Source organism: Microtus oregoni, unplaced genomic scaffold (genome assembly GCF_018167655.1).
Source record: "Microtus oregoni isolate MIOR12 unplaced genomic scaffold, Mior012 000048F_ref0000485, whole genome shotgun sequence".
NCBI lineage: Eukaryota > Metazoa > Chordata > Mammalia > Rodentia > Cricetidae > Microtus > Microtus oregoni.
Window position 1 is genome coordinate 9906069 of NW_024543222.1, and position 18714 is coordinate 9924782.

Sequence of the window (18714 nt, forward strand, 5' to 3'; positions counted from 1 at the left end):
CCTCCCCACCCCAGTACTGTACATTGATCCCAAGGTAACACCCCTGACATTTCTTACATGGGCTCTGGAAATCAAACTCAGTTCCTTAGGCTTGCAAGGCAAACACTTTACTAAGTGAACTTTCTCCGCAGCCTGAGAGCACATCTCTCTACTCTGCTTTTCTGCCGTAAATGACGATGGAAATAGGATGCACACAATGCTACAGAAATGTAGGCAAAAGTGCAGATCTACCCTGTAACCCTGGAAACATTGCTATGCTGTTGTGTGCAGATCCAGCTTTTAAAAAAATCAATGAAGGGCTTTGAGAAATGATCTTATCCAATGTGTACGTTTATTCTTGTAATTTAGGAAATCCTTTTCTGCTCTGCTTTGAGCTGGCCTTTTTCTGATTTTTGTTTAAAGAACGCTGCTGCTCAGAGTCAAGTCTCCTATAGGGGTCTAATCTGAAAGAAAGAAAAATGCTTTTTAAAAAGCCCAGCTTCTTCCTGGTTTGATGGTTGCTAACGTTCCGACATGTCCAGCCAACCATCTGCAACCACAAATTCCCTGCTGAGGAGCTGGCGGGAGGCAGAGGAAGAAAGAGCAGCTCAGGAGTCACTACATGAGCAGAGCTTTGGCAGTCAGGCTGAACTCAGTCAAGAATTCTCTTCAGAAACCAGAGTGAAACAGAACCGTTCCCGATAAGCAAAATTCAAAGCAAGATGTAGCAGTGATCCGAACAAAGAGATGTGAATTCTCCTCCAGGACAAAGATCTGTGGATGAACTTTTTGAAGATTCCTGCTTTAGCTTCCCTCAGTAAGTTAGCCTCTAAACTGGCTATTAGCACTTATGTAATGGGACAAGAAAAGGCATCAAAGTCATGCCAAACATTTCGGTGGAGGTTACGAGTAAGTCATTTTGATTTTTCAAACCTTTGAGTATTTCATACTGTACGGCTAAATAAGCACTTGGAAAACTAAGAATTTTCCATTTTGCTGCATGACTAAAGCATTTTTCTAAAAAGCACATACGCTGGACCAGGCGAGCGGGTAAGTGGAAAGGAATGTAACATGTTTGGCTCATGCTGTTTTCAAAGCTTCTAGAACTGCTTATTCCCCTTCGGTGTGCAGCGCTTTCCAGTTTTATGGCCCGAGGAATGTAAACATCGGGATGCAAGATTCTGTGAGCTTTGAGTTGTTTTTAACTGACTTGAGAGTTTTAATCAAGAAAACTTGGGAAATACTCTATTGGCCCTGTTTATCATACTAAATATGTAAAATAATTTAACTTGTGCAATGCTTGTCGTCCCCGAGTAGCAGGAATACTGTCCAACTGGGAAATTACTAGTTTTTAACAACTAATGTATTATTTTTAAACTACTCAATTTGCTATTCAAAACAATTGAAGCTAATTTAATATTTTCTTCACCTAGAGCAAATAGCATTTTGCATGGGCATGCAAAATGGAATAATTAATTCTTAACAGCCAGGAACAAATAACTTAATGCATGATGGTTAGATTATACAACTGTTTTTATTTATGAATATTTTCCTCCATATACATTAACTATCTAAGAAGAATTGGCACTTGAACAATATATCTTTATGCTTTGGATACCAAGACTTGCTACAGCATTGATTTCTAATTGAAAATGTGATTTAGTATTAATTGGAGTTTCCAATTGTCATAGCCTATTGATGATATTATTACTTGGAGATTATTTATGTAAGTGGAAAATCCAAACATTGGAAGCAATATGAAATTATTTAAAATGTCCTTTTGTGTCCCTTGAACTTAGCTACTTACTATTGACCTGTGGTTTTTTTCAGTGGTTTTTGTAAGAGTTTTTCAGACTTCAGTTGCGAAAGGTCAGTAAAGGGCTGAGTTAATCATTGTCTTGAGTTCATGACATACAAAACGCCTGTCTTTTCTTTTTGTTTACTTATTCCTTTGACTCAAATGTTCCATTTCATACTTGACTTCCATCCCTATTTCCCACTTCCCAAGATAATCTTTTAAAATTGTATTTGGTAATGATCTTTTAGCGTTTGGGATCTATTTAGAGATATGTATTGCTCATGGTGTGAATTCATATAAATTATATTCTTATATAAATCAACCTCTTTTTTTTTAAAAAAAAAAAGACTTAGTTGACACCGTATTATTTAGGATTTCTTATGTTGAGCCGTGGGTATCAACTCAATGCTTCTGAGTCCCACAGAGTTCTGTTTGAATAGTGTGTGTAAAGACGTGTTCTGTAACACCCTGTCACAGTGATCTACATCTGGAAGAATCTGAGTACAGGTCCCTGGTGAACCCACACCTCGGCATACAGACCCAGGAACAGAACTGACTGGTAGTGGAATTCTGCTGAATAGTAACTAGTAATTAGTAGTAACTACTGGTAATTAGTAATAACTAACTAACTGACAGGGTATAACAGGAGACCTCCCACCAGCCTATATAAAGCTTGGACAGCTTAGCTGCCAACTTTCATGGGGGCGGCACGGGACATTATTATTAGTCTCTGAAAAGCCATTCCATTGAAGAAAAGACTCTTATTTTTTTCAGTAGATTTTGCCACCTCCTCTTTTTTCCTTCCTTTCCTCTGTCTATATTTGGCGCCCTGCTTCTGTAGGCACATAATTGGAAACAGCTGCTCAAATGTTTCCTTCTAGTTTGATTGCACAATGCTTTCTGTTTCAGGCTTCCACGTTTGCCTCCTTTACATCCTTTAGAACAATAAACAAGCCGAAATGAGGAAGAGACAGTTGAGAGTGGGTCAGCAGACGTGGGCTCTTCTCTGCAAGAACTGGCTGAAGAAGGGCAGGATGAGAAGAGAAACAGCGATGGTATGGCTGAGAATCTATGCGCTCTCATATTTGGAAAAGAAAACAGTATTTTCTCAGTGATAGCCACATGGTGATTAGTCAATGTTTTTTTTTATATAACCCAGATATAATTTACAGGCTAGAATTTTTCAGGTCCTGGGCTTTACTACTATTTTTTTTCACATAAAAAATTTGAATATGTAACATTAAATACTTTATGAGAGATATTTTAAAACAACTCATATTCAGACATGCCCTATAAAATGAAGCTATACCTTTATACAACAGAAATAATAATTTACATCTGTTTTAATTTCGGTCTCATGAGGGCATAGACACTGAGGTTCAGGGCATCATCAAAGAAGCAAACTTTAATCCGTAATTGCTTCAGAGTGTAACCTGAGGTTTAAGAGAAATGAGAAAAGCCTGTCACAAAGAATTCCCATTGGCACTCTCCCCGTTCCCTACAACTCCACGCCCAAAACAATTCTCAGAGCTATCTGTGACATCTACACGACAAGAATCTTACTGAGCTTTATACCAGGGTGTATTCTCAAACACAGACGGAAGCAAGCTTAATGTTTAGACATTAACGGGGATAAACGTCTCATGAAAAGGTTATTTTAAGGAAAGGACTTTAGGTTAAATATATACAAAACTGCAGGAGCATGAAACACAGCAGATACTTTAAAAGTACTTATTGTGTATTACCATGTATATATGAAAGTGTGATGACATATACAAAATGAAAGGTTGCGGTCATTTCTAAATAGTGACAAAGATAGGGCACAGTGCTGTAGATGGTGTGATTCGCAGAGTGAGCACATCGTGTGTGTAATAATATACTGCTGACTTTTCTTCAGTTTGGAAAGATTCAACCCATGCGGTTTTGTCAAAAGGTGTCATGCTAGTGATAAGTAATGAGCTTTGCTTAACCGCTCTACCATGCGAGCATGTGTTGAAATATGTTATACACATAAACGAGTATAACTTTTATGATTTAAAATAAAACACCTGCATAATTTAAAATATCATAAAAATTTAGTGGATTTTTAAAAGATGATCATATTTTGCTGGGGAAAAAGATACTCGCCACAAAGAAATTACAACACTAGAAAGATACCTATGTAGCTATCATGTCCTTCTCGGCAAGCACACTGTAGCTACAAGCTGCAGTGAGAGCAACAGAAACAAAATCATATTTGGGTCTTTCTTTTTTATTTTTATTTTTACTTTTGGTTTTTCAAGACAGGGTTTCTCTGAAGTTTTGAAGCCTGTCCTGGAACTAGCTCTTGTAGACCAGGCTGGCCTTGAACTCACAGAGATCCGCCTGCCTCTGCCTCCCGAGTGCTGGGATTAAAGGCGTGCGCCCCACCGCCCAGCTGGGCCTTTATTTTCATTGCACTAGTACTCTTTTTGTTTTAACAATGATATATATTTTCTGTAGAATTAATGATAAACACAAATTAAAGTCACTCATTAAAAGAATTACCAAATTAATGTCGTATTCTATGAACAGTGTGTGTATTCATCCAAGAAACATTTGATGAATGTTTGGATTGTCAATGAATAAAATATTCAAGAGCTTTAAGGATAAAGCAAAGGTCATATGAATATTAATATAAAAGCTGAGAGCCTACTTTAAGTAATTGTTACACTTCCAAACGTTCGCTCTTTTAAATTCTATGCATACATACATGTACATACATACACATAGCTAAAATTGTATATGATGGATGTGGTATACCATGAGAGAAGAACAAATAAATCCTTTTTATACCTGACAGTTTCATGCATTTATATAATGATTTTTAGTTGCTTTTGATCATCACCTCTTTCTCTAGAACCCTTCGTCTCCCAGGTGCTCATTCTTCTTTCATGTTTCCCTGTGTGACTGTGTGTGCGCTCCTGAGTTTAGTTAGAGTTCCCTCTTTGAGTCAAACTAGAACGGCAAAATGAATTCTTTGCACTGGGCTTCACACATGGTCTGTTGTGTTTACAGTTCTAGAACGCAGTGACCGTGATAAAGAACATTAAAATTCTTTTGGTGAGCAGTATTTTACTGCCTCTTCCATGTGTAGAGAGCTGAAGAACAAGATAAGGCCGTGCTTCTGTTGAGGGAAGTACTTACCTATTCCATACCGCCCCCCCCCCTTCAAATACCAGCGAGTGGTCCGTTCTCGTGGTCATGTGGCCTCTGATGAGACTTATTAGAGGTGACAAGCATCTGGCCTTGCATTGTTGAATGAGGAAACACTTTCAGTTATAATTGGAACTGCTGTCACAACCCTGTCTTGGTGAACAATGCTCCTGTCACAAAATGTGCAGATGAAAGAGCAAAGTAGGAGCTGGAGAGCTGGCTCAGCAGTTCAGAGCACTAGCTGCTCGGGCAGGAGATCTGGGTTTGATTCCCAGCACCCACACAGTGACTCACAGTCATCTGTTACCTCCTGATGCCCTCTTCTGCCCACTGGACATAAATTAAATGGATCTTTGGAGGACAAAAGTAAAATCAATTACTTTAAAATGGAAGAGAAAAAAATGGAGCAGCAGCTGTATGACAGGATGACATTGTTTTGGTTATTCGTGGGAGAAAGCCTGATGTTCTTTCTTTTCTCTTGTTACTATGTAGGAATGGTTTTTCTCATTTCTTCTAGTATTTCTTACATATCAACTGTCCTCCGATTTACATCAAGTTCATGACGCCCCTCAAATTCCTGAAATGGATCTAGGACGTGTTGATGATTTTAATGATTCTAACTATATGATTGCATTTGCTCCTGAGACTAAAACTGTCTACGAGATAATGAACAAAGTGGCATCAGCTCCCTTCATGAAAGGTATGTTCTGTGGCAGTTCATGAAATCATTTCTTTACTTTTATTATTATACTCAAATTTATTTTAGGATTTTCTTGAAAATAAATGTGTTAAATGTTGGCATTGCTAAAGTTGATTAACAACATGGATGGGTATTACTTTTGATATCAAGGAGAATATCTTACTCCAGTAATACCTTTGAGCAACTGTACTTCAAAGAGAATTAATATTCCTTATAAATTATATCAAAATGAGATGAGTCTTGGGTTATTTAAATGTAAAACAAGACCCTGAATCTATTCTCCTTTGTTTAGCTGTTTTTCCTGATCATTACCCATAAAAACTTGTAATCAACATGCTAAACAAAAACAAACATTCATGAACATTTTTTTAGGAATGTGGGCATAGTTTTCAAGGCTACTACCTGCTTATTGGTAGTACTGATAATCTTATGGGGATTCAAAGAAAGTTTGGGATGATAGTCAAGTCATGACTAGAGTATTCTGTGAGGCTGGATCATCTCAGGCAGAAGTCTTGAGGCTGTTCTGGATGTAGAACTCAGAGGAAACTGCAACAGAGGTGCTCTGAAATGTTGGACCATCTGGGTCATCTGTTACTATTGGAGATTTTTTGGGGGGGAGGTGCTTCCTGGATCAAACCTTATTTTTCTTAATCCAGAATAAATCTACAACATCCCATTTCCTGTAGAAACAAAAGCAAGATCTCTTCTCCAAAGTAATACATCTTTTGGCTTAAAATTTTAAGTCAAGGCATTTTCAAAATACAGGTTGGATTAATCCAGCAGCATTTATAATCAATGGTCTTTTAGCAGCTGTTGCTCCTTCCTCAGCAGTCAAAGAATTCAAAGACAACACAATAACATACAGTATCCAGAGTCTCTGTGTATTTTCCATTTTTATGTGGGGTTTTTAACTCTATTTTTTATTTTTATTTTTAGTTTTTTAAGACAGAGTTTCTCTCTGTATCTTTGGTTTTCCTAGAACTCACTCTATAGATTAGGCTGGCCTTGAACTCATAGAGATCCACCTGCCTCTGCTACCCAAGTACTGGGATTAAAGTCATGCACCACCATACCCAACTACTCTAATTTTTTAGGGCTTTCTCTATCCTTTTTCTTTTCTATCTAAAGCCTATGTATATTTTTTAAAAACATTGTAAACTAGAGTTTTTTCCCCTCTGAGTCTGTCTTTACTGTATATATCTATCTTTTTCTGATCACATGAGTCTTTAATCTGCTAAACGATGTGACTAGGGAAGAATTAACTCAAACATAAAACGGTCTCAAGTCTCTTGAATCTGGTATGCTGCCATTGAACTACATGGGAATTTTACTGAACTATTCCGTTTCTTCACATGGCAGGAAGAAGAATTGTGGCATGTCCTGATGAAACATGTATGAGCGAACTAGATTTAAATTACTCAACAGACGCAGTGAGAGTCATCTTCAAGGATACATTCTCATATCATTTGAAATTTTCATGGGGTCAGAGGATCCCACAAGTAAAAGAACACAGAGACCACTCAGGTAACTTTGCCATTAGGAAAAATATATTAATGTAGATATTGCTATTATGTCATTAGACCCAAGGGACACATACAGAAGAAGTTAGATGAACATCATAACCCCCATGATAATTTCCAATGTCCAATGGATTGATCATTATTAAAAGAAACCTCTGTTTTTAAAAATATAATTTTATTGATATATATATTCCTTATAGTGATGGATTTATATTCAATCAAGCCTGTTGTGTACTTTGACCATATTTACCCCACCCTCTCCCTTTTCTCCTCTCTCCCTCCTATTATTCTTATTTGGTCTTGCTTCTACAATCATGTCATTTATGTATATGTATGTATGGTTTTATGTATTTATAGAAAGTCTAGGTTCTATAAATGAGAGGAATGTCATAATTTGTCCTGAGTTTAACTCATTTTGTTTAATATGATGACCTCCTATTTCATTCATTTTCCTGCAAACTACATCAATTCTTTTTCTTTATGGCTGAATAGAACTTCATTGTAAGTAGGTATATTTGCCCATCTGTTGATAGATAAGAAAGACTCTATACCTGACTAGGATGAATAGTGCTACATTAAACATAGGCGTTCAAGCATCTCTATGGTATGTAGACCCAGAGTCCTGGCATAAACTCCAGCCTGATAGATATTTTATATATCACAGCTCCACTTTTATTATTTTTAGGAGCCTCCATGCTTATTTGAAAATTATACTTTTAAGTTCTTTATTCCACTATGAACTTAAAGCCTTCCTGTGAGCCCACGACCAGCCTGAACTACAGAATGAGATCCTGTTTTGAGGAAACCCAAAAGCTGCACGTCATTCTTTCTGTTCTTTGATATATTAAAAACTTCAACAAATTGGCTTAAGTTATCCCCACTTATTTAAAAATAGCTCAGTGTTTTCTGTGTTAGTGAGTCTACTCTTTGTTTTTCTGGCACAAACAACAGAAGGACCAAACATTTTAAAGTTGAAATAACTATAAAATAGCAAGAAAAATAATCAAGAACTTACCTTAAAGAACGTCGACAAAGCAGTCTTGGTATGTCCTTTTTGGTCATGCTCTACAACCCGAATCAATATGCCTTGCCACATACTGTCCTATTATAGATTTTAAAGACATTTTGGAGAATTACAGATTTTTATTTGCCCCATAACTAGTGCTGTCTGGTCGCATAACAGTGGTTGTGTCTTCTTTTCTTGAAGCTCCTTGCGAAACAATGGATGACAAAATAACTTGTAGAAGTTCAATCTTCTGGGAGAAAGGGTTTGTAGCCTTCCAAGCTGCCATTAACGCTGGCATCATAGAGGTGAGTACTAAGTTAACAGAAACTAGGTGCATTGTATACTGAATTTTGATAGGTGGCGATATGGATTGTCTTATTTTGTAATTTATTTGCGTTTAGCCACTAATCATAGTAATGACAGACAGCTTCTTTTCCAGACTGTAGTGTCAAGATACTGGTGACTTGAAAATATGCACAGTATGGGTACTTTTAAGCAGAGATCCTGGTAATACAGAGGTAAAAGTATAGATAAGCGGTCATTAGGAGGGCTTTAGGGTCTATCATGGGGTAGTAAATTGTGTGCTGCATAAACAATAAAACAGGAGATACTCTGACTAGAAGCCCCAGAGAAGATCTAGCTTGAAGTGTTATTCCAGTTGGGTTTTAAAAACAATGGTAATTTTTTTCACTGAAAGACTTAAAGTAGAATCTTGGAAACCAACAACTACAAGCTAACGCCTTCTTACAGACTGAAGAAAAGAGCCCAAGGCTGCAATGGGATTGCTGATAATGATTTGTTCATTGGTGTCTCTCTTTAGATGACAACAAATCACTCAGTGATGGAAGAGCTGATGTCACTTATTGGGTCACACATGAAGATACTACCTTTTATTTCCCAGGGAGGAGTTGCAACTGATTTTTTAATTTTCTTCTGTGTTATATCCTTTTCTTCATTTATATACTATTTATCCATCAACATTACCCAAGAAAGGCAATACATTACGACACTGATGGCAACGATGGGACTTCGGGAGTCTGCTTTCTGGTAAGTTGCTTGTCTGTAATACACCAATCAGCATGTTAACAAAGGGAACTCCCTAGGTTTGTTTATGTCATACTTAGTCTTTAGTCTTGATACTTTACTAAGCTAGGGCATATGGATGCTTGAAACACATGGACTTACATGCCTGGTAACTGGAATTTTCTGTATTTCTTTGACTTAAAGAAAGCCTAAGGGTCTCCAATCTTCAAGACACTGACGACACGTGGAGTGACTCTCAGTTATTAGCTTCTGCGTCTATGTGAACTGACATATATGAGAAGTTATGAGTCTTTTAGGGAAAATGAAATACGTATTTTGGATACTGTGTTAAATGAAATATGTATTTCAGAGACTATGTTAAAAATGATGATGATTTGACCCCACTTTACATGGGCCATGGAAGAGAAAGCTAGTATGTCCTGAGCTTTTCTTAGCAGAGACAAGAGAGCAAGCAGTTGGGCAGTGACCAGCCCCATGGGAAGCCGCAGGCTGTCTTCATCTCAGCCTTTAGTAGCTTTCCACCTTGGGAGTGTGACTTAAACTTTGTAAATTCCAGTTTTCTTTTCTGTGAAGCGCCAATCATAATTCTACTTCTTGCTGGCAGCAGGATTAAATAGAATGTACTTAGAGTACTTTCCGCGGAAGTTGAGAGACATGAAATGCTCGATGTTAGATATTAGCTGTAGAAGTGAAGAGAACAGAGCATCAAGAGAGAACAGAAGATGTAACTTAGGAAACTGAGGGCCCAATAGTTAGTGACAAGATTTCCAAATAAGATTAACCAAGTGATCCATTAAAGATAGATAGTGAGGCAGGAAAGAACACAGAGTCAGAAAGCAGTGATTTGAATGTCAAATTTGCCTTTTACGAACCGACCAGTATTTTCAGTGTTAAAGATGGTATGGAGATTATACATAGTGTCCAAAGAGAAGCCCTGCTGAGTAGGAAGACTACACATTTTGCTGGCTGACTTGAGCCAAATTTGTTATTTTTTTCTAAGATATTGTTCACTATACTAGTGTGGAAAGAAAGAAGACAGTAGCTCGAAAGATAGATCAAGGGTGAAGAGCACAGGCACTCTTGAGGGTTTGCTTCTCAGTTTGCTTCCCGGCATCCCACACTGAAGCATACAACTGCCGGTAACTGCACTCAGGGGACCCCACAACTGCCTGTAACTGCAGGTCAGGGGACCCCACAACTGCCTGTAACTACAAGTCAGGGAACCCCACAACTGCCTGTAACTACAAGTCTGGGGACCTTACAACTGTCTTTACTTACAAGTCAGGGGACCTTACAACTGTCTGTAACTACAGATCAGGTCCAGAGGAGCTTGCATCTGCCTGTAACTACAGATTCAGGGGAGCTTGATGCTGATGTTTCTGGTCTCCATAGGCAAACACCCATGTGCACATTCTCTCCCCCACACCCACCCACAGAGATGCACATATACATAATGCAAAATAAAATATATCTTTCAAAAAGGGATGGCAGGTTTGATACAATGCAAGGTTTTTTGTCCCTTTGTGTACTAAAATTATGCCCACGATATTGAAGAGAATTTTTTTACCATATTTTAAAAGGTATTGAAATCTATGAAGAGCCAGTAGAAGATAATATATTTAAAAAATCTAATGAGGAGAGATTAAAAATATTAGGGCTTTTCTTCCTCCTTGAAGGAAAGAAATATTTTATTTGAATAAAATTAAGAATGTAATCCATTATATAAATAAGTTGAAAGAAAAAAATCTGTATGATCATTTCATTAGATGCTGAAAAAGCATTTGACAAAATCCAACACCCCTTCATGATAAAGGTCTTGGAGAGACCAAGGATACAAGGAAAATATCTAAATATAATAAAAGCAATACATAGCAAGCCAACAGTCAGTATCAAATTAAATGGAGAGAAATTAAGAAGTCTGTAGAAGGCAGGCAGATTAAAACTGGTCCTGAACTTGATAGGATTTTCTAATATAAATGAAAGGAAACTAGCTGTCCACTGTGGGCCTATCACCATGTTATATCCACAAAATACCCGACTAATTTAATTCTCAATCTTTCCCTAGAGAGGAAATTGAAATGTAAGGGAATTAAACAATTGCTTCTTAACATATTAAGTTGTAATGAATAGAGAAAATTTGATGCCAAGTCTGTGACATTACTGGACCCTATGTTGGGCCTCCTCTGTCCTTGGTATCAAAACTAAATAAGCCTCTCCATATCCACCTACCTGGCTGTATTCCCCATAGAGATGCTCTGTGTATTCTTGTTCTGGATCATCTATACCAGAAGCTGACCAGGTACTTTTATGCAAGTTGTGAAGTAGGAGTGGCTTGTCTGGGAAGAAAGAAAAAAGAGCGGTAATCACTTTTTAGGGGACATAAAAATCTATTGGAAACTCAAATGTCTATAAATACATTCTCATTGGGATATAGCCATATATTGGGCAGAGACTGCGTGTAATTGCTCTTGGTCTGTGAAGGCAGCACTGATGGCAACAAAGGTTACTTGGCTTGCAAAGCCTAAAATGTGATCAGTATGTTTCTAATGCCCATGCTGTTTCCCTGACTTCCTTATGAAAGAAGGTGAACAGAACCGAAAAAGCAGCACAGATTCTCCCTTAAGCCCTCCCTAGAAGCCTTTGATCCTCAGACTTGAGAACGGTGACTTTCTTACTGTCCAGTTCATGTCCTTCTGTTTGCATGCAGCTGCTGTGATAAGCCAAAAGCTACCCGAGCAGGAAAGGATTTACTTGGATTATACTTCCCTGGTCAGAGACCATCACTGAGGGAAGGCACAGTAAGAACTCAGAGGCAGGAACCATGGAAGAGTGCTACCTTGTGGGCTTGCTCTCTGGCTTCTGCTTAGCTGACTTTTTCATGCAGGACCATCTGCCTGAGGACTGGGCCCTTCTGCATCATTCAGTGAGCCCATGCCTCCCAGACATGCACACAGACCAAGCTGGTCTAGGCAGTTCTGCAACTGAGGCTTCTCCCTTGCCAGATAACTCTAGGTTCTACCAAACTGACAATGTTTACGAGAACAGCTATTTGCTGTATGCATTTGCTTGTTTATTATCTACTTTATAGAATATGAGCTTTAAGATGAGGATGTTTTATGAATTGTTAGGAATTACCCTTTTGGAAGATACTCTTGATAAGTCACACACGTTTAAGCTAAGTGAATGAAGAGAGTGACCGAGTCATACCATTTGCACTAATCCTGTGTTTCTTGGCCAGGCTTTCCTGGGGTTTGATGTATGCTGGCTTTATCCTTGTCATGGCTACTTTGATGTCTCTTATTGTGAAATCTGCCCAGATTGTTGTCTTAACTGGTTTCATGGTGGTGTTCCTTCTTTTTCTCCTTTATGGCCTGTCTTTGGTAAGTTGGTGAATTCTCTCCCCCGACTTTCTCCTTCCCTCCCTTTGATCATGCACCATTGCTTGTTTCTATCTTTTCTGTTCTGTGCAGTATCTGCACAAGGCACTATCCACATAGAATCCAATTGAAAATTGATGAGATATACTTTTCAAATACTGTGCTGCTCAGCTCTCAGTCCCAATAACAAATGCCAGAGACATTCAGCTAACAAGAAGGGTTTGAGTTGGGTTATTTTTCCCTATAATTTTGGAGCTCTTAGTCCAGGATTGGTTAATCCTGTTCCTTTGGCCAGTCTCTGTCATGTCAGGTTCATGGTAGACCAAAGTTGCTCACGTCACAGCCAGCATGTCAAAAAGAAAAAGAGGTGGGGCTTTCATAACCCCTTTAAGGACAAGTATCCAATGACAGGAGAACTTCCCACATACCCCACTTCTTAAAGATGCTATTACCTCTCGATTGAGCCTTTGGCTGGAGGCTTTAACACGGGCGCGTTTGGACAACCCTTATCCAAATAGGAAATTCCTTTGAGTGTGCAAGCGATGGCCCTCAGACCATCATACCGGTTCATTTTTGTTTCTCTTCTCAGATAACGTTAGCTTTCCTCATGAGTGTGTTGTTAAAAAAACCTTTTCTCACTGGTTTGGCCGTCTTCCTCCTCACCATCTTTTGGGGAAGTCTGGGATTCACAGCGCTGTACAGACACCTTCCTGCCTTTATGGAATGGAGCTTGTGTTTGCTTAGCCCCTTTGCCTTTACTGCCGGAATGGCCCAGGTAAGAATGAAGAACATTTGTTTTTATCTGTTTATGTGTGTGTGTGTGTGTGTGTGTGTGTGTGTGTGTGTGTGTGTGCACATGCACAGGCATGCTGTGACATTGGAGGTCATAGTACTGTGAGACAGATGTCAGCTCTCTCCTTCCACCACATGGGTTGTGGGGATCACACTCAGGCACTTTTACCAGCTGAACTGTCCTTGCTGTCCCCCGTGTTATTTATGTACACAACACTCTAAACACATTCCTTCTATGATCTATGCAATACTCTCCAAACACTAAAGAATTGTCCCCATCTTTATAGAGATAGAAGTTTAAGAGATAAGAGACATTTTTGGTTTTCTCTCTCCTATTTTTTTAATTTATTTTTTTTGTAATTTTTAAGTTACAATCACATCATTTTCCCCTTTCCCTTTCCTCCATCCACCCCTTCCCATGCCCCTTCTCTCCATCTGCATCGCTCCCTTTAAAATTTGTGATCTCCTTTTCTTTTTCATTGTTTTACACACAAACACACACACACACACACACACACACACACACCACATGCACAGAGACACAAATGTATAAGCCCACAAATACAAACTGAATCCTTTTAGTGTTACTTGTATGTATGTGATTTCAGGGTTGACTACTTGATATTGGATAACCAATTAAGGGGCTCATCTTTTGGGATAACTCATTCTTCGTCTGTCATCATCCGTAGTCACCCTGTGAGAATTCCCTCTTTCACATTAGGATAGCTATTGGTGCTGACATTTTTCAGGTCGTGTTTAGGCATATTGTTGAAGTATAATGAACACAGTTCTCTGTCATTTAGAGCAACTTTCCCATTCCTCTGGTTCTTAAAATCTTCTTTCGCTCTCTTCTGTCTCCTGAGCCTTAGGTTCAAGTTGTGTTGTAAGTGTATCAATTTCAGCAGAGAGCCCCACAACTAATGGGGCTCTTTACATTTTGATTAATTGTAGCTTTCTATAATGGTCTCCATCTGTTGGGAAGAAAAGCTCCTTTGATGAGAAGCGAGAGCTGCATTGAACTGGGGGTATAAGGATAGATATTCAAAATGCAGTTTGGATCTGTGTTGATTCAGTAAAGTAACAGCAGTAGGTTTTCCTCTAAGGTCAATGACCTTACCAGCCCCAGGTAGCTAGCTAGGTGTCCTGTACCAGGCACGAATTCCCTCTTGTTGCGTAAAGCATCAGTCCCATTACAGAGCTGTTGGCTAACGTCAAGGTATGGGTACCACGACTGCCTCTTTAGTTACCAGACTGGTCATTGGTGTGGTTAGTAGGCATCACAGCTGGGTATGTGACGAAGAATGAGTTATCGCTGCTTCCCTCCCTCGGCAGCTTGCATACTGCCATCCAGTACAATGAGAACTAGTCCTCAGGAGGAGGCTTTCCAGTTAGAACTGGGTCAAATCCCCTGAGCCTTGTGTATGAAGTGTATGGTGCCTTTAGCAATAAGGACTTACCTCCAACCTCTGGCAGACAGCAGCAATAGCCTGTGTTATTCGGGGAGTCTATTGGACTCCCATAAACAGCAACTTGAAAGGTTGGTACTGAGATGATCGTTAATTTATGGCTCTAAATGTAGAATGACATTTGATGGTTGATGTGGCTCAGCTTAGACTTCTAACCTAATATTTGTCTGATTTACGCTTGGGAAGCATGAGCCTCAACAGTATCATAAGTTTTTGAAAATTAAAACTCATTGGACATTTCTACATGAAATTAAATCTCCTCCCCAAAATTTCATTTGAAATCATTTTATGTTATTGAAATTCTTCTTCTTTTTTCTGCCCAACTAATAAACTTTCATTTCTCCATTTTTTTCACTATGGAGTGCCCCACTGAAGAACACCTTCCCCCTTTATTCCTTTTAATCCTGATGAATTTTTGTGCTAGATATGTCTCAAATACCACTTTCCTAGTCCTTTTATCTCCTCTGAGCAGATGTCACCATCATCTGTAGTCTGTAGTTAGATGGTGGCTGCTATGAATGGCGATAAGCCTGAGCTATATATGTTGTGTCTCATTTTTCTTTCCCTTGATATCTTGTAGTAATAAGAGCGGCGGGGCTGTGTCCCCAGCACCCCGGCTGCCTGGCTAGCTTATACCCCAAAATAATTACACGGGCACTGTATTCTTTTAAACACTGCTTGGCCCATTATATCTAGCCTCTTCTCGGCTAACTCTCGCACCTGGACTAGCCCATTTCCAATCATGTGTGTAGCACCCCGAGGTGCGCTTACCGGGAAGATTCTAGCCTATGTCCATCCTGGGTCCAAGCTGAATCGCCTCTGCCTGGGAGAGGGAAGCATGGCGTCTCTGCTCCAGAGAGCAGAGCTGTCGAGTCTGAGCTCACTTCCCCTTCCTCCCAGCATTCTGTTCTGTTTACTCCACCCACCTATGTTTTAACCTATGAGAGCCAAGCAGTTTCTTTATTATAATTAACCAATGACCTTCCTCCATCAATATCTAGCAGAATTAAGATCATAAATATCTTTAAAATTTTATTAATCCTTGAAAAATTTGATGTATCTCTTTTTCAGCTTATTCATTTGGACTACGACGTGAATTCTAATGTTAATTTGGACTTTCCAAACAACTCGTACCTAATCATAGCCAACCTCTTTATGTTGATTTTGGATGCTTTTCTCTATTTGGTACTGGCATTGTATTTTGACAAAATTTTACTCAGTAAGTAGTAAAATTATTGTAATTTTATACATTTCTATTACTTGCATTTACTTAAAGTAACTGCCTATGACAGTGGTTCTCAACTCTCCTAATACTGAGACTCTTTAATACAGTTCCTCATGTTGTGGTGACCCCCAACCATAATATTATTTTCATTGTTACTTTATAACTATAATTTTGCTGTCATTGTTAATCATAAAGTAAATATCTGACATTTTCAATGGTCTTAATTGACCCTTGTGAGAAGGTCATTTGAGTCCCAAAGGGGTTGTGATCCCCCGGTTTAGAACTACTCTTCTACAATATATTGAATATAAATGGTATAGCATTTTCTTTTCTAAATTTCTGAAACTACAGATAACATTTGAGAATTCCATAATGCATACAATGAAGCATGATCATATCCACCCTCCACTCCCCTTCCAACTTACCCCATGTCCCTTGAACATGCTTTCTCTCCTTTATCTTTTTAAATAACCCAATAATTCCACACGTGCATGGGGGTGGCTATCCTCTGGAGTATGGGAAACGAGTCAGTAACCATATCCCTATAAAAGATGAGCCTCCTTTTCCCAGCATCTATGCATTAACATTATCTCTTCAGCTGGGGATGGGGCCTGGCGTTCCTCTAGCCCCCCAGTGCTGACATTTTTACTGACTTGATATTGTCTAGGTCCAATGCAGATAATCACAGCTACTCTTAGCTCATGATTGCAGTAGTCACATCATGCCTAGAAGACAGTATTTTGCAGACCCCCCCCCCATCCTTCCATACTTTACACCTCTTCTTCTACAATGTTCCCTGAGCCTTGGTGATGGTGTTGTTAATATAGATGTCCCGTGTAGGGCTAAACATTCATCCCCTGGCTCTTAGCACTGTGACCGGTCATTCATTGACTGCTATCCACGGTAAAAGGACAATTTTCTGATGAAGACTGAGAATAGCTCAGGTCTACGATGGCTAGTTTTATGTCAGCTGTGGGCTATGTTACCCTTGGGCTGATGCTCTTGGGTTATATAATAAAATAGACTGAGGAAGCCACGGGAATCAAGCCAGTAAGCACCACTCTTGCATGGCTTTTGTTTCGGTTGCCATCTCCAGGTTTCTGCCTTGCTTCAGTTCTTGCCCTGACTTCCCTCAGTGGTGGATGAATATGTTCTAAAGTGAAATAAACTCTTCCATCCATCCCCAAGTTACTTTGGTCATGGTATCACAGCAATTAAAACCCTAACTAAGAAAATGGGTACAGACGTAAGTATTTAGAAGACATTTTTTTTAACACAAAGGTTTTTGAGTTTTATTTTGTCCTCCAGTTGGAGATTTATTTTATCTTGCATGTATTTTAAAACAGTAATAGGGGCTCAAACTGTTCAGAGCAGATATTAGACAAGCACAGGGGTGAAAATTCTTATTTAAAAAATGGAACTTGCTGCCAGATATGAAGACACTTAAACAACATGGTCATTTAGCAAAATAACAATACCAAGATCTTCCCTAGGGCCCATGATCTCCAAGTCATGGGATTTTTGACCAGGATTATAGTACCAGACATGCAATTTACGCCTATGGAGCAAACCTTAAATCCAATCATAAAGTAGTTATTTACCTGCTTTCGCTAGACCATTATTGCAGGAGATACATCTTGCTCAATAGTGTTGTAACACACATGGTTCAGTCTGAACCCTGCATCTTTTGGCAGTATGAAAACTGGTCAGAAGCTTCCTGAGTAACTGGCATTAATTTCTCCATGTCCTTTTGCTAAAGTGTGTGATATCTTAGGCAATAGGATCTTACTATAGTTAAGGTGGGTGTCTAAAGACAATATCAATGTGATGTGGGAGTGATTTCTTTCTAATCTGTTGCTTTCATTGGTTAACTAATAAAGAAACTGCTTGGCCCTCTGATAGGGTAGAATTTAGATAGGCGGAGTAAACAGAACAGAATGCTGGGAGAAAGAAGCTGAGTCAGTGAGTTGCCATGATCCTCTCACTCCAAACAGACGCAGGTTAAGATCTTCCCTGGTAAGCCACCTCGTGGGCTACACAGAATATTAGAAATGGGTTAGATCAATATGTAAGAGCTAGCCAATAAGAGGCTAGAACTAATGGGCCAGGCAGTGTTTAAAAGAATACAGTTTCCGTGTAATTATTTCGGGTAAAGCTAGCCGGGTGGCAGGAAGCAGCCCGCCGCCCTTATTATAACATCAATGCCTTTGTTTTTTGGAAATCTCTGGGGATTCTCTGACCAATAACTCACAGGAAGGTGCCTTATGCCTTGCATTCCAATTTTTATTCAATAATTACCCATGTCTTCTAAAATGACATTGTCCATGCATGCATGGTAATTTCACTTGAACTCCTGAAGTTAGCTTACTAGTTAGTGGATTTCTATAAGGCCCTTTCATAAATTCTTAGTTTTGGTAAACTCACTCATTACTCCCTCCTCTTCCCATTCTCCCATCCCTATCAACCTTCAATCCCTTAGCCCTCAGAATCCCCCTCTTCTTTCATTTTGTATGTGTTCTGCCATCCTTATACTGATATTATTTTAAGTTGGGTTGTGAGATAACAGAAGTCTAATATGGCTTTTCTCATCCTCTTCTTTTGGGTTAGCCCCATTTCTCTCCCACATGCCTCCC

The 18714-nt window shown here is 39.0% G+C and overlaps 1 protein-coding gene across 1 annotated transcript in view; it reads left to right on the forward strand.

Annotated features, from left to right (window-relative positions):
- The first annotated feature begins 2718 nt into the window (after positions 1-2718).
- Positions 2719-18714, forward strand: part of Abca9 (ATP binding cassette subfamily A member 9) — a 71937-nt gene continuing 55941 nt past the window's right edge. Inside the window, exons 1-8 of the mRNA XM_041635799.1 lie at positions 2719-2832; positions 5444-5651; positions 7011-7175; positions 8379-8482; positions 8998-9224; positions 12460-12601; positions 13188-13373; positions 15928-16075. Coding sequence (XP_041491733.1) covers positions 2737-2832; positions 5444-5651; positions 7011-7175; positions 8379-8482; positions 8998-9224; positions 12460-12601; positions 13188-13373; positions 15928-16075 — 1276 coding nt within the window. The 5' untranslated portion in view covers positions 2719-2736. The remainder of the gene's footprint in view (positions 2833-5443; positions 5652-7010; positions 7176-8378; positions 8483-8997; positions 9225-12459; positions 12602-13187; positions 13374-15927; positions 16076-18714) is intronic.